The 14,161-nt window shown below is 54.2% G+C and overlaps 1 protein-coding gene across 1 annotated transcript; it reads right to left on the bottom strand.

The window, feature by feature from the left end:
• Positions 1 to 3,086: 3,086 nt before the first annotated feature.
• On the bottom strand, positions 3,087 to 14,101 carry SLC35E4 (solute carrier family 35 member E4). Its single transcript, XM_039225933.1, has 3 exons — positions 14,031 to 14,101; positions 8,289 to 9,887; positions 3,087 to 4,062 (listed from the first exon to the last, which is right to left on the bottom strand). Exons 2-3 carry the CDS (start codon positions 8,905 to 8,907, stop codon positions 3,629 to 3,631), a joined length of 1,053 nt encoding a protein of 350 aa, XP_039081864.1. The 5' UTR covers positions 8,908 to 9,887; positions 14,031 to 14,101; the 3' UTR covers positions 3,087 to 3,628.
• Between the last annotated feature and the right edge of the window lie 60 nt (positions 14,102 to 14,161).

Genomic DNA, 14,161 nt, shown 5'->3' with positions numbered 1-14,161 from the left:
ATATAGTTGGAAGAAATCACAGGGAGTGGTATTGGAGATATCAGAGCATCCAGGACTTCAAATAGACCAAGGAGTCCAGACCTTCTCTGTCTGCAAGTGGGGGGTCAGAGAAGGCAGCCTCCAGCCCTCACTGAACAAACATTTGCCAAGTGCCCACGGTGGGCAGGACCATATAGTTTGTATCAGGGAGGAAGCAGAGGTGTGGCTTACAAGATCCCCCCTGGAGCAGGAGGCTCCCAGACTAGTTCCCCATGGCTCCAAGCTGTGTCCTCAATCACTCACTCAACCAACATTCACTGATGTGGTAGCCAGCCTGAGATGACCTCAAAGATCCCTTTCCCTTGCCCTAATGGTGGTCAAGGTGGGAGGGCCCATACTGAATAGAGGTGACCTAAGCTATCAGAGAAATAACAGTATTAGAATTAAATAATAAATGAAGACATGAGAGAAATGAGTGTGACTTTTGGGACTGAGTCAAGAAGGACATTGTGGCTTTTTGCTCTCTTTCTCACTCACCCTGATGGAAGCCAGCTACCATGTCATGAGGACACTCAAGATGCCCTGTGGAGAGGCCCAAGTGGCAAGGAACCAAAGCTGGCTGCCAAAAGTCATGTGAATGACCCATCTTGGAAGTGGACCCTCCAGCCCCAGCCAACCTTGCATATGACCACAGCCCTGGCCAACATCCAAAACTATTCCACTAAGCCACTTCCAAATACCTGATCCACAGAAACGGTGAGATAATTCATGTGTATTGCTTTAAGCTATAATGTTTAGGGATAATTTGTTATCCTGAACCTATACAACTCATGGTACTCTGTGCTGTGCCCAAAACACTGTTCCCATTGTCATCTGAAACACTGTAATACTTCTTCCCCAGTCTACCCCTGTCAATTTCCCCTCCCCATAGGATCCAGACCATACTAAAGGGCCATTATCAGGAAATGCTTATTGAACATCATAGCTCTTCCTGCTCAAAGCCTCCCATGGCTCTTCATTGTATTTTGTGTTACTTCCTGGACATATTGGCAAGTGAGCAGGAGCAGTGCAATGCTGGAGTTTCTGGCACCCCAGAGCTGATTCTGGAGCAGAGTAGAGAGCAAGAAGAGTCCTTGTTTGCTCTGCCCACCCCCATGACAATCCAAGGGCCCCCTGGGGAGGTTGGGAGGGGCCCCCTGGCAGCTGGGGCTAAGACAAGGCAGCAGCTTTGTTCTGAATCCACAATGGCAGGATGCCCAGCACAGACCCAGCTTCCCTGGCTTCCTCCAAAGCAGGGCAAGGGGGTGGTAGCCAGGGCATCCACCCTGCTGTGCTCCAAGAGCAGGCTCTGGGGACTCTCAAACTGTAGAGGAAGGCTTGAGGGGAGAGGGATGGCTAGTGTGAAAAGCCTTGGGAAGGAACTGTGAAGTGTCTGTTGTTAGTCTGCTAATGTTTCTTAAGGACCTATTAGGTTTCAGGCACTATTGCTAAGCGCTTATTACACAATATTCCACAATAACTCCAGCCTCCTGGAGCTAGACGGGTTAGGTTCTACTGCTGCCCCCACTTAACACAGAGGCACAGGAGAAGGCCTTTGCCTGGGGTCACACAGCTTAGACACACCAGAGCTGAGGTTTGAACCCAAGGCTGACCCCTAGTATTCTCTTCTACCTACTCTATCCATGCCAGGTACTATGCTGGTACTGGGGAGACAGTGGTGAGCAGGACAGCTGTCTTGGCCCTCTCAGAGCCCCGTCTGGTGGAGAAGAGAGGTGATAAACAAGTTCTGAGAGTGGGATGTGCTCAGTGCCCTGTCTGAAGTACAGGGAGCTGGGCTGACCTTTAGCTCTCAGCTCAGCTTGGCATGGGGCAGGGCAGCGGTGGGATTCGGAAAGAGCTTCCCAAGGAAGGGGACATCGGTTCTCCTGGGTACAAAGATTGAGACTTGGAGAGGTGAAGTGACTTGCCTGGGGCAATCAACTAGTAAGAAGCAAAGACTAGAGGGGTAGTGGTAGGAATTCCATGGTGGGAATCACCCCCCACTAAGCCTTTCCTACTAGTTATTCCAACAATCCTCACTGCCCACTCCTAATGAAACGACACTGTGACGCTAAGAGAGACCAAAACAGGTCACAGTGTGAGAAAAGGGGCCAAGATACAAACCCAGGTTTTCTGATAGAGGAGACTTTAAACATGACCTTGAGGGAATCTCAATGCTGGATGGTCCTGAGTCTGGTGACAAGCCAGCCCCCAGGCCAAGCACAGCTGCAATTCGCCCTGCCCTGCCCCCACAACCACCAAGGGGGCTGGCTTTGATCTGATGGGGGTGGGAGGAGTGGGGGAAATGGGGGTGGGATAGGCTCACTCTTCAGCCAAGTATTCCATGGGGATGGAGCCAGGGCAAGGGTGTTGCAGAGAGCCTCCTGCTATGGCTGTGGGCTCCCTTGAATAGGGATGGGTCCCGGATACTAGTGAGGTTCTGCCCAACCAAAGATTTGTCCTCTCTGGCCAAGCCTCAGAGCGGAGGCTGGGAAATGCCCAGGCTGCACAGGGACAGGGTTGGGCCAGTGGCATCTCTGAGTCACTGGCAGGATGGGTAGTGAATGACTCAGCCTCGGGCCCACTTCCCCTCTGCAAGGGCGGCCGGGTGGAGGCCCTGGCAAGGAAACCCTGCGCCTGTCCTTCCCAAGCCAGGTGCCTGAGGGAAGTCATTGAGGATGAAAGGTGGAGCCCAAGGAGAGGAGAAGTGAGACAGAAGCCTGATGAGGCCTCAGGGGCTAGACCCTGGGGGTCTTATGGTCTGGGGCAGGAAGTTCTGACTTTGTCCCAGAAGCAGTATGTGTGTATTTTAAAAAGATCCCTCTGGGGCTATGTGGAAGGTGGAAGGGAGAGCAGGTAGGGAGGAAGCTACTGCCACCATCCAGGATATAATCAATGGCAGCCTGGCCGGTGGAGGGACTTTAGAGAAGGGGGCTAGGTTGCAGGCCCGGATAGGCTATGATGGGTAAGGGAGGATGTGCTTGTTTCTGGATAGGTGGCTAGTGCCCAGCAGGCCCAGAGCTCTCCCTGTGTTCCCTTGGCTGTAACCCTGAGAAATAACACAGGTATACAAGCAAAAATAGTTTATTTGAAGATGGAAGACCCAAAATTGGGGGGCCCAGGGGTGAGGCTGCAGCAGCTGCCTGGAATTGGCATAGATGACCCCAATCCCCAGGGGATCCCAGCAGCAAAGAAGCCCTTCTCTGGGCCCCCTAGCTGCCTCCCCCACTTCCTGGAGGACGGTTTGTGCAATCGCCAAGAATCATCATCGTCATCATCAGAACGTGGTGAGGTTTTCAAAGTTTGGCCAGCAATTTTTGGAGTAGTAGTTGATGCTAATCATAACAATTAGTCCAATAAGCACAGTGACTGTGCCCAGGTCTGGACCCACCACCCAGTGGTGAGTGAGGTCTGTGATGAGAGGCAGACAGGGACAGGAGGTGGGTCTCTCTGGGAGTCCCCATTCCAGCCTCCAATATGGCCCTTCCAGAAGGCCCCTCTCTCTCCCATGGCCCCAGTAGCTGCCTGCTCTCCACATCTCCCATGGCCACTGGCCGAGGTTGGATTCGGGCTGGGGCTGTCCCAGGGAGCCCACATGTTCCCCTAGATGTCATAGACCCTTGCCAGTCTGGTCTCTCCGCCAGAAGCCACGGTGGGCAGCCCAGGAGGCCACGAACTCGCAGTTGTGGTAAAGGAACATTCCTGAAAGGGTGAGTGCAATGCCCACATAGCTGAGGGCACTGAGGCGGCTGCCAAACAGGAGCCGGGACAGGATGAGGTTGCCCACGACAGTGAGGTTTCCCAGGACATGGACGGTGAGGGCAGAGGTGAGAGCCAGTAGGGAGAAGCTGGCCAAATTGTAGAGCACAGACAGGAGGCAGCTGAGCAGGATGCAGGCCCAGAGGTGGGAGTCGGTGGGGGCGGGCGGCGCTGCCACACCGGCCTCCAGCACTAGGGCCGCGCCCGCCAGCAGGCAGAAGCTGGGCAGCGAGGTGGCGTACAGCAGGGTCACCGCGTCCAGCCTCTCCTCCTGCAGCAGGGCACCTGCAACCAGGACAGCAGCCATCAGCAACCCAGAGGCAGACAACCCCCACTTGGCAGACCAGGCATGGCCTCCAAGGCCCATCACCCAGGAAGCCTGCCCCAGTTCCTCAGGCAGAATTAGGTGGTCCTGCTCTGTAACACGACAGCCAAGAATCCATTCACACCACCTGGGTTGTGACCTGTATCCACTCCTTACCAGCTGTGACCTGGTACTTAACCTCTGTATCACCTGCAAAGTTGGGTGATAACCACACCTAATAAGCAGCATTATTGTAAAGTTTAAAATAGATAACATTTATAAAGCCTTTATAAGGTAAGTGCTTAGTAAATGTAAAAGGATACAATCAATAAACATGAAACATGGCTCTAAAAAAAAAAATCTTCAGGGGGTCCCCAGGCCCTGGAGAAAAATATCATAGGTTCTTAATCTGCTTGGAAGTCCCTGTGCCAAGGGACCCCGACCCACCTTTCTTGGCCTTAGTCCTTACCACACCCACTACCCTGCACTGCAGCTCCCACCACCAAAGCAGGGACAGACCGTAGAAGGTCCCCGCTCCGCCACTTACTAGCCAAAAAAAAAAATTTTATAACAATGAATTTTTTGAGTCAAATGGTGGGTTCATTCACTGCTTCATTCACTTACGACCCCTAGGATGACTAAGAACAAGAAAGTCATTGTTTGTGCTTGGCATCACTTACTGTTTATAACTGATCACTAAGGCTTGTCAAGATGAATCCAGGACTAAGAGGAAACCTTTTAGTTTTGCAGAGAAGGAGAGGATCCTACCAGCTTCTGTACGTGTGAAGGTCTGCCTGTGCGCATGTTTGCGCATATACGCGTTACTGCCCAGCTGGCTCACAAAGGAAGCAGTGCCCATCACCAAAGCCAGACACCGCTCCGGTGAAATGACAGTGTTTGCACACAGGCAATGGTGTTTTGGGGCCTTCTCCAAGCTTTAGTGGAGAGAGATGAGTAATCGAGCAAGGCCCCCCTTCTAGGGCTCTTGAAGTCTCTGTGCATTTTCTGACACACACTTTCCAAAAAGCTACAGGCGTGCTTACTCAGAGGCTGGAATAGGAAAACTGTACTTCTCTCTCGATTTCATTTTGATGTTTTGGCTTTGTTCTCTAGGCAACAGTCCCTCTAGCTCAAGCATTTCTAGAAATGAACAGATAATTAGAATGCTTCCTGCTTGTTCACTCCAAATTTAGCACCATTACAAGCAGCGTGTGGCTTGTATGTTAAAGGTCCAATCATTGGAAGATGTTTAGGGTTTCAGATGAACTTCACCTCTGTGAGGCAGCCAGGGAGGAAAGTCCAAACCTACCATCACCGTCCCCAGCCCCTTGTGCCTATTCCACATCCCACCCAGCCCTCTGCCTCCCTTCCCTCCCTGCAGCCCAAGGAAAAAGCAGTGATCCTCTGGCATAGGCCACTTGCCCCACCAAATGCCAACCTCTTGTCCTGCCTCCTTAATGGCCCCTCCCCCGCTAGCCGTATTGAACCCTCTATCTCCACCTCTCCTCTAAAGGCATTTTTGTTTCAGCATCTGAATACACCCAGGCTTCTGCCACATTCAAACAAACATGTTCTCTAGATTCTCTGTTCCACTGCCTGCTGGCTTATCCCATTTTTGCTCCTTCACTTGCTGTGTGGTATCACACAAGTCACTCTGTGTTTCTTCTCCTCGTGTGTGCCTAGGGAAGGTGACAACAGACCCCTCACTAGAGGGGTGTGAGATGCTGAGCTTAGGGCCTGGTGCCCAGTGGCAACTGCTCACCATGACAGCTGTCATGATCCCCCACACAGCTCCTGCTGGTGGACACCTGTGCTCTGGCAAGGCCTGCTTCCCACTCCCAGAATGCCCTCCTGCTCCGACCATACCAAGAGTTGGGCACAGCAGGGGCACACAGTGAGGGCTCAGCAAGTATTCGCTACTATTATGATATTATTGTCATTATTACTGCAAGCCTTCTCCCCCCAGGCAGCCTCCCCCGTTTTCCCCAGGAGGAAGAAACCAACTTGACCACATCTGTGCCCATCTTGGCTCTAGAACTTCTCCTGCCATTGTAATCTCTGCTTCTGAGTGCATCTCCCCACCTGCCAGAGAGCTCAGATAGGGATCAGATCAGGTTGCTCTCTGATGCAGGTGGGTACAGCTAAAAGCAAGTTCAGTAAGCTGGCCCCCCACTTTCCAGTCTTTCTGTGAGTGTAGCTCCCCGGGCCTGCAACTGGCCCAGGTCAGAAGGAAGCTACTGGCCCTGCCTGTGGCTGCTGGGATGCTCCTCTCCCTGGACTTTCACCCCTATTGCCATGGAGTCTGCTCTCAGGAAAGGAGCTGGCATCTGCCATTTACACTCTAGTCTGAATCTGGAACCCCTGGAAGTAGAAACCTCCTCTTGTCCAAAACCCAACTCATTTTCTGACTCCAGTCTGTTCCTCCTCATCCCACCTGCAGCCTCCTAAGCTCCCTCCTTAGCACCCTAGGCCATGTAGCCTAACCAGCCTACCAATTAAACTGTCAGAGCCATTAATAACCCCACCACCTAAAGAGTACTTGCCCTGTGGCAGTCCTCAGGCCTCCTATCCATTCTGGGGACATGGAGATGCCCAAAATCAGTCCATGCCCACTTAGAGCTCCTGTCTGGGGGGATATAGACAGGCAACCAAGTGGCTACAATACAGAACACTCAGAGTTGTGATAGGGGAAGTGGAAGGTGCCGTGGAAAGCCTGGAGGAAGCACCCAACCAACCCACCTTGAAGGCCAGGCAGTTGACACTTGAGAGAGAAGGGTGGCAGAAGCCAATCAACAGTCCAATGCCAGGCACCTGCTGTTCCGTACTCGTGTGTCTATGGCCTGGGTGAGAAGCACTGGCCTCAGCAGGCACAGCATGGGCCCGGAAGCTGGGGCCTTCCCAGCCTTGTGACCCTGCTTGGGGTAGGGAAGGTAGCGGAACAAGAGGTCCGGTTTCCCACTGCCGACTCCTGCCCAGAGCTCAGGCTCGAGCTCAGTCACCAGCTCTCATGTAACTGGGAGGGCAAAAATAGAACTGAGCTTGGGCTGTGCCTCAGGGCCCAGGACGGGGACAAGGCCTCCGAGTCCTGACTCTGAAGATGCCAGGGCAGGGCTGAGCTCTGACTTCAACCTTCTCTTGCCTTAGGCTGCCCTGAACCTCAGCCTAGCACCCTTAGAGCCCCCTCTTCCTTCTCCCAGGCCTGGGTCACAGATCTCAGAGCTAGAAGAGAGAGAGAGCAAGTGACCCCTGGGATTCCAACAACTCCAACCCTCCTCCACTGAACAGATAGGGAGACTGAGGCCCAGATAAGACCCAGATCTGCTGAAGGTTGACCAGCAAGTATGAGCAAAGGTGTGGCTGGAACCCAGGCTTCCTACTCCAAATGGGCATCTTGTCCTCCCCAACATCTCCCTTCGGTTGAGGAAGAGAGAAAGTGGGAACTGACTCAGATGCCCCTCGGTAAGCCACAGGAAGGCATCCTCCACCATCAGACACAGTGATTTACCAGGGTCTAGGCCTGGAGCCTCCACCTCATCATCTCCCAGAGCCCCCTGAATCCTTTCTTCAGAGGTGAGATGACCTGGGGCACCTCTAGGTCTCAGTTCCATGGGCTATAAAACAGGGATGAAGGTGTTGGTTGCCATGACAATTCAAGGTCAACACCAGCATGGGGCATGTTACACTGCAGCTCCCAGTAAATAGCAGCCCTTCCCAGACTTAGCCAAAGCCTTCACCTTCCGAATCCCAAGTCAAGGTCTCTCTCTCTCTTTCTCTCTCCTGGTCCCCACTATCAAATTCCCCTCTGGGTCCACAGTCTTAACACCACATCACTTGGACAGCATGGAATCTGACTGCCTGGCTTCAGATCTCACCTCTGCTGCTCACTGGCCACGTGACCCAGAGCAAGTCTCTCTACCAGTCAGTGGGAACAATACTGTGCCTTCCTTAATCAGGGCAGTATGGAGATCCAAAGAGATAAAGGGCTTGTAAAAACCTGAGACACAGATCAATGGCAACTATTATTAAATATCTAAGTTTGGGGCCTGGAATTCACTGAGCTGTTGGCCCTTTCTGAGCCTTCGTTTCTGCCTTGCCAAAGTCATGAACCTCAGTTTCTTCATCTGGAAAATGGGATTAACAGCTATACCCCTCCCAGGGTAACCCAGGCCATACACCCACCTCCCCAACCAGTGACCCAGGCACTCACTCTGCTGAATGGACTTGAGGCCCCGGAGGCAGGTAGCTGCCAGCAGGAAGCCACAGCCCACGGGAGGTGTCCGGAGCTCACCAGCCAGGCTGCAGGCAGCCCCCAGGCAGAGTGGGCCCATGGCAGCAAATTGTAGTGGGTGGTGGCGTCGGCCAAGCAGCAGTGCTGACAGGGCCAGAGTGATCAGTGGTGTGGTAGTGGTGGCCAGCTGTGCCAGGTCCAGGGGCACAGCGCTCAGGCCCACATTGCCGCAGGCCATTGAGGTGCCGAAGGTGAAACTGAGCAGCAGCACTTGGCGGCGGGTGCGGCTGGGCATAGGGCGCTGTGCCCCCCAGTGACATGCCAGTGCCGCTGCCAGCATGTGCAGCGCCGAGAGCAGGAGGGGCCGCCCGAAGCCGTGCACAGTGAAGATCCACTTGTTGAGGCTTGACATGCTGGCTCCTGCCAGTAGCCACACCAGTGCTGCCACTGCCACCCTGACCCGGCCAGGCCGACCAAGGGCCTGGGGGGTGTCAGGGGGCCACTCGGGGGAACCAGCCACCCGAGCACCACTGGCCACTGCCACTGCCTCCACTGAGGTCATCCTGCCATCATGGTGCTCCAGTGGGCAGCGACACATCCGTACCAGTGGGTCTGAGGCAGAAAGACAGCTCCCCAGTGACCACCTCTGGGCCACCAGAGAGTCCCACTCTGGGCCAGGCCGGATCCCAGTTCCTCAGATCCTGGGGCCAGTCTCAGACAGGCGAAGGCACTGCTTCTTGTGACAGGCCTGTGCCAACCAAGGTCCAGGAGCTATGCTGTGTTTCTGGCTTGGGCAGGGCAGAACCCAGGTCGTAGCTGCTGGGATGTCAGGCTCTCTGGTGCTCCAGCCTGGCCTAGTAAGCTGTGGGCATCTCTGTCCAGTCCCAGGTGAAGTCTCCACTCTTCTTCCCGCTTTTAAGCCCACTCCACAATTAGATGGAATCCTTGTTCATTTTTCTCTTTGGTCGAGACCCCGCGACCTAATGCCTGTTCACGCCAGGCCCAGGCCTGGCAGGGGCTATCCGGACACGGGCTCCCGGTGGTGCCCGGTGGTCGCGGCTCGCTCCCTCCGACAGTGCGCCCAGGCCCTGCGGCTGGCTGACACACCGGCCCGTGCTCAGGCTGGTGCCAGGTGACGAGCTCGGCTCGGCTAGGCTGCGGCAGGGCCTGTCTTCAGCCCGGGCTCCGGCTCCAGCTCCTGGCGGCTGCGGACCCGGCTCCCGGCGGCTCGGGCTGCGGCTGCGGTTCCGGCTCCGGCAGCAGCTCCCGCCAGGCTTCAGCCCGAGCCGGCCCTGCGGCCGAGGCCCCGCGCTCTAGACCCCGCCTCCACCGCCGTCGCCCAGGCCCCACCCGGAAAGTTGGGGGGAGCCCCCAGCCCCGCTCCCGGTCAGGCACCGCCTCCGGAGCCGGGAGGGCAGTCTCGCTCCGCCCCCACACCGCGAGCTCACAGCCCCTCCTCCATCCGCCTGGCAGTCCTTCTCTCAGCAGAGCCCCCCTTCTGTAGTCAGGCTGCCTGTTCCTTTTCCCCTACCAGTGCGGGTTCAGGCCCCTCCACACTCAGCACCAAGGCAAGACCCCCTGTAGAGACCAACACAAAGCAGGGACAATAGGGTGCCTTTCTGAGGGTGCTCGATAAAATCCCTCAGCCTCACAGGAGACTGCACCTTCAAGGACCCCCGCACCCAGGAACCCCCCACCCCAGGACCAGTCTTGGGGCCACATGATCTCTGGCTACAGCTATTCTGTGGGACCTCAGCATCCAGATGAGTTGGACCACCGAGCCCCTTAGGCCCCTCCATAGCCCCTCCCTACTCCCAGCACCTCCTCCCTCTCCCAGCCCAGGGCCCTGCCCCTCAAGGCAGGCACAAGGAAACTGAATCACCAAGGCCACCTACATTTGTAGAAACGGGGTACCAGCTAGCATCTATCCCTAGCCAACAGCCCCTGTCCCGTCACCTAGGCACTCATAGCTGACTCATAGCTGAACTTTCTGGGTTGCACCCTCTGCCCCCAGCCCTAACAGGACAAAGAGCCCTGGGTGGGCTGGGAGCCAGAGCAGCTGCCACTAAGCCCTTCACCCTGTTTGGTTCCCTGCTTTCCCATCTGAACAACGGATGCTCTCTGAGCTCAGGTTGGATAAACAGCACACCCCAGAGCAGGACAAGCTGTTTTGGATTCCAGGCTGGGCCCTAGACTCTGAGCTCTGCAGTGTGCCCAAGAACCAAGGTGCAATGCCTGGAGCAGGCAGGTGCCCACTGCCAGCTGTGAGCCTCTTTCCTGATGTCGGGCTTCCTTTCCTACGGAAGCTCCTGCCCACTGGAACACTCACCCTTAGCTGTTGTCTGACCAGCAAGTCTTGATGACTGCAGCCTGTTCTAAGGAACAAGACCTCAAAGGGAAACCACTTCACTCGGTACGTGGCGACCCCCCGTGGTCAGACCACGGAATGACAGCAAGTGCTCCCCCAACTCCATCACAAATACCGGACAAGGATTAGTACGGTGTTCTTCCCTGACGCTCACCCCCAGCTTCACCAAAAACCTGCTGAATCACACGGTCTCTGGTGGGCCCAGGAATCTGCATTTTTACATTTACCTCTGGTGATTCCAATGCCTGCTGGAGCCTGCAAATAACCACTTAATAGCCCAAATTGTACCGCAAGGAATTTCTAGGTCAAGGACTAAAATGATGGAGTATTTGGATAGGGTTTTTCTAGGAGGGGTTGTGGGAGAGAAACTGAGCCGGCCAAGGGGGCAAGCTTCCTCCTTCCATATTTCCTGAAGAAGAGGAATCAGTGCCCTGGGTTCTTTTTGAGATTCTGTCAGTTTTCCAGGAAGTTTCCTTTAATTAAAAAAAATAATAATGATGATTTTAAAAATAGTAAATACCCTGATCTTCTCAGAGCTGAGCTCACAGGGAGTGGTCAACAGTGTTTACAACTCCTCCAAGACTGCCACAAAGCAGCTCAGCTCCTACCTGCCCCGCCTGGTAAGGGATGGGCTATGAGTAATGAAGAGTAATCAAGATGAGGCCCGAGTGGGCCATGGTAGGATAGAGAAAGCTGCCAATGCTGCAGTGGGAGGCGAGGCAGAGGCTGACAGCACAGCCCAAAGCAGGGGTTGTGCAGCCCGAGTGCTAGTGGGAGGCATTCAGATTAGATCTGCCTGAGTCCAGAGCCCCAGTTTTCAAACCTGCCTTGAACTATAGGCAGCAACACTCTCTATAGGATATTCCCTTGTGCAAAAATGGGAGCCGGGGAGGCTCCTCTGATATCTTTGGGGTCCACCCAAAAGCCCAGAGCAGGCTGCCCTTGCCCACAGACTCCCAAATCCCTTAGATCTGAGCTCTCCCCTTGGGGGACCCAGGCTGCTATGGGAAGCAGGTAATTCAGGGAGGGACTCTGGGAGGCACCAGGGGCAGAAGAACCCATTTCTAGTAACCGTGCTGCAGAGGCTGTGGGACAGACCTCTGGTCACTGCATGTCCCTAGATAAACTACCGCTAGGACCTCAGTTTCCCCATCTGTGATATGATTATGATACAAGATAGGATTCAGTAGGCAGAGAGGGAAAGATTAGGGCTTGAGGTCCCTGGATGGGGAAAAACACCTATTTTGGAGCAATGCTGGAAGCGTCTGACCATAGCAAGCTCCCTCACACATAAGGTTCCTCTTAAGAATGTAACAGACCCCAACTACTCCCCCTCAGGTTTCCCCTCTGGAATTTGACAAAAGACCTAAGTATGGCCATAGACCACCCCTCATAAGCCAATTAGGAATGGACAACCCAGCATCTAGAACTATCAAGTCAATAAGGGTAGAACCTGGGAAGGAACAAGGGGGAAGGGAAGGAGGTGGCCTGACCAGAACCTTATAAAACAAAGACCCTTGCCTATAGTCCTTGGGCATTCACTTTTGAATGCTCCCTCTCTGTAAAGAGAGCTTTCCTACTATTCTTCCTTTCTAATCTTATATTCTAATAAACGTTTGCCTGCTCTTCATTTTGTGTTCACCTCTTTATTCTTCGAAACTGCGAGACAACAACGAATCTGGGTATTGAGGTAAAAAATCCTGCAACATGATGAGCTCATAGGTATGAACATGCTATGTAAACCCAGGCTCTGAGAGAGGAGAAGTGGTTTGTCTGGAGGTCTACAGATCTAAATGCAGGCTAAACACAAACCTGGTCCCAATCCCCAGGGAGGGCCTCTGTTTATCAGACTCTTACTGTGGGGCCCTGCACCAGACATGACTGTGCTCTCACACACACCTCTTCCTAGGGGCCCAGCAAATTGTGCCAGACTAGACACCTGGCCCAGAATCCACAGGTGGGCTGGGCTAGGCAGACCCCTCTCCAGGCTTTGGGACATGGGCTGAGAAAATGAGAGGGGACTGGGAACTTGAACTCCTAAGTGACGGAGTCACTGCTGGGGCCACACTCAGAAGAAGCTGACTGAGGGGCAAATGCAGAGAGTAGGGAGCATTAGTGCAGCTGAATGAACTTTGGGCCCCAACTTGTTTCCCTACCACCCTTGGCTGCCGCCGAGGTGGTGGGCTGGGTTTTTTTTCAGCAAATAGCTTTTGATTTGAGCAGGACCAGCAGTTGCCGCTCCTCAGAGCCCAACACACTCTTTAACTACAATAATCCCTTTGGAAGGGGAAGATCACACCCAGTTCATGTGCCCTTGAAAGCCTGGTGCAGGGGGCTCTCCCCAGCCTGGCCTGAAACCAGCCACTGCCGGCGGGGTGGTACAGCGGCAAGTGCCCGAGGGCTGGGGTCAATGGCTCTGCCACCTCAGGCTATGTGACCTGAGGCAAGCCTGGGCCTCTCTGGGTCTCCTCCCTTCTTTGACAGGATTATAAAAGAACCAAGGAGCACAGAGCACTTCTAAAGCCTCTGAGAAGTGCCCCTGATTAAGGAGGGGCAAGGGAACAAGCAGTCTGGGCTTCTGGGCACATATATTTCACCTTCAAAGCAGGCTGCATATCTTCATTTGGCTTTCTGGTACTTTGACTTTTGTTTCAATATAAGAATTTTTAAATTGCCAACTCCCCCCACCCCCCCTCCTGCCCCGGTCCACACACTAAATATTTGAAACTGGAGCCCTAGGAAGAGGCATATATGTAATATGTGGGTGTGATGACTTTGTAGCGCTGTAAAACTTGACACACTGTCTATCAGAGAGCCCCTCTGAGGCAGGCCCCCATCCTAACCTCAGTGAGGTGGGGTATGTGGGGTGCCTCCTTGGCCTGAACCCCACTTCCTAGAGGTCAGCCCGGGGTTCAGAACCCTCCCACTAACAGGTAAGGTTCTGGCCCCTGGCTGCTGGGGCCTAGGGTGATACCCTGACTGTGTGTTGGGCAAAGCAAAAGCCAGAGCCCAAGCTCTGAGGTCCTGGGCCTCAGGTTGCCTTTGGGTTCTGCCATATAATTTGTAACAACCGTGGGAGCCCCCAGTTTCCAGTGTTTGAGGGGAAGGGCCAGGAGGCCACCCCAGGCCAGGTCTGTCTGTCTCCTAAGGCATGTCCCCTGCCTGACATTGTGGGTGAGTCGCATGTCCTCTTTGAGTACCAACTTCCTTATCTGTAAAGCAGAGATGAAGACAAAAATATCCACAACCTCAGAGTTGTGCAAGAAAGTTTCCAGCAAGTACATGTTCCCTAAACAGCGATCAATGTTGCTACTGCCCACATTACTCCCCCCAGCACCCAGGAGAATGCTCACCCGCCTTCCTCTGCTCCCCTGCAGGTACCTCTCCTTCTGTGTTCCAGTCCCTTGCACTCACTGGCCAGCTCGAGGCATCAGGACACTGGGGCAGGTGCACAAATACTTTAATCATTTCAGAGGCAGGTTTT

Source organism: Hyaena hyaena, unplaced genomic scaffold, assembly GCF_003009895.1.
Source record: "Hyaena hyaena isolate Hyena2069 unplaced genomic scaffold, ASM300989v1 scaffold_19, whole genome shotgun sequence".
In the NCBI taxonomy this organism is placed as follows: domain Eukaryota; kingdom Metazoa; phylum Chordata; class Mammalia; order Carnivora; family Hyaenidae; genus Hyaena; species Hyaena hyaena.
The sequence above is the reverse complement of the archived record's forward strand: the minus strand, read 5'-3'. Positions and strand labels throughout refer to the sequence as shown.

Coding starts and splice junctions, on each gene's coding strand:
- SLC35E4 (XM_039225933.1), bottom strand. CDS start 8,907: ATGTGTCGCTGCCCACTGGAGCACCATGATGGCAGGATGACCTCAGTG. Junction 4,063..8,288: donor CCTCAAGTCCATTCAGCAGA/GTGAGTGCCTGG, acceptor TCCTGGTTGCAG/GTGCCCTGCTGCAGGAGGAG.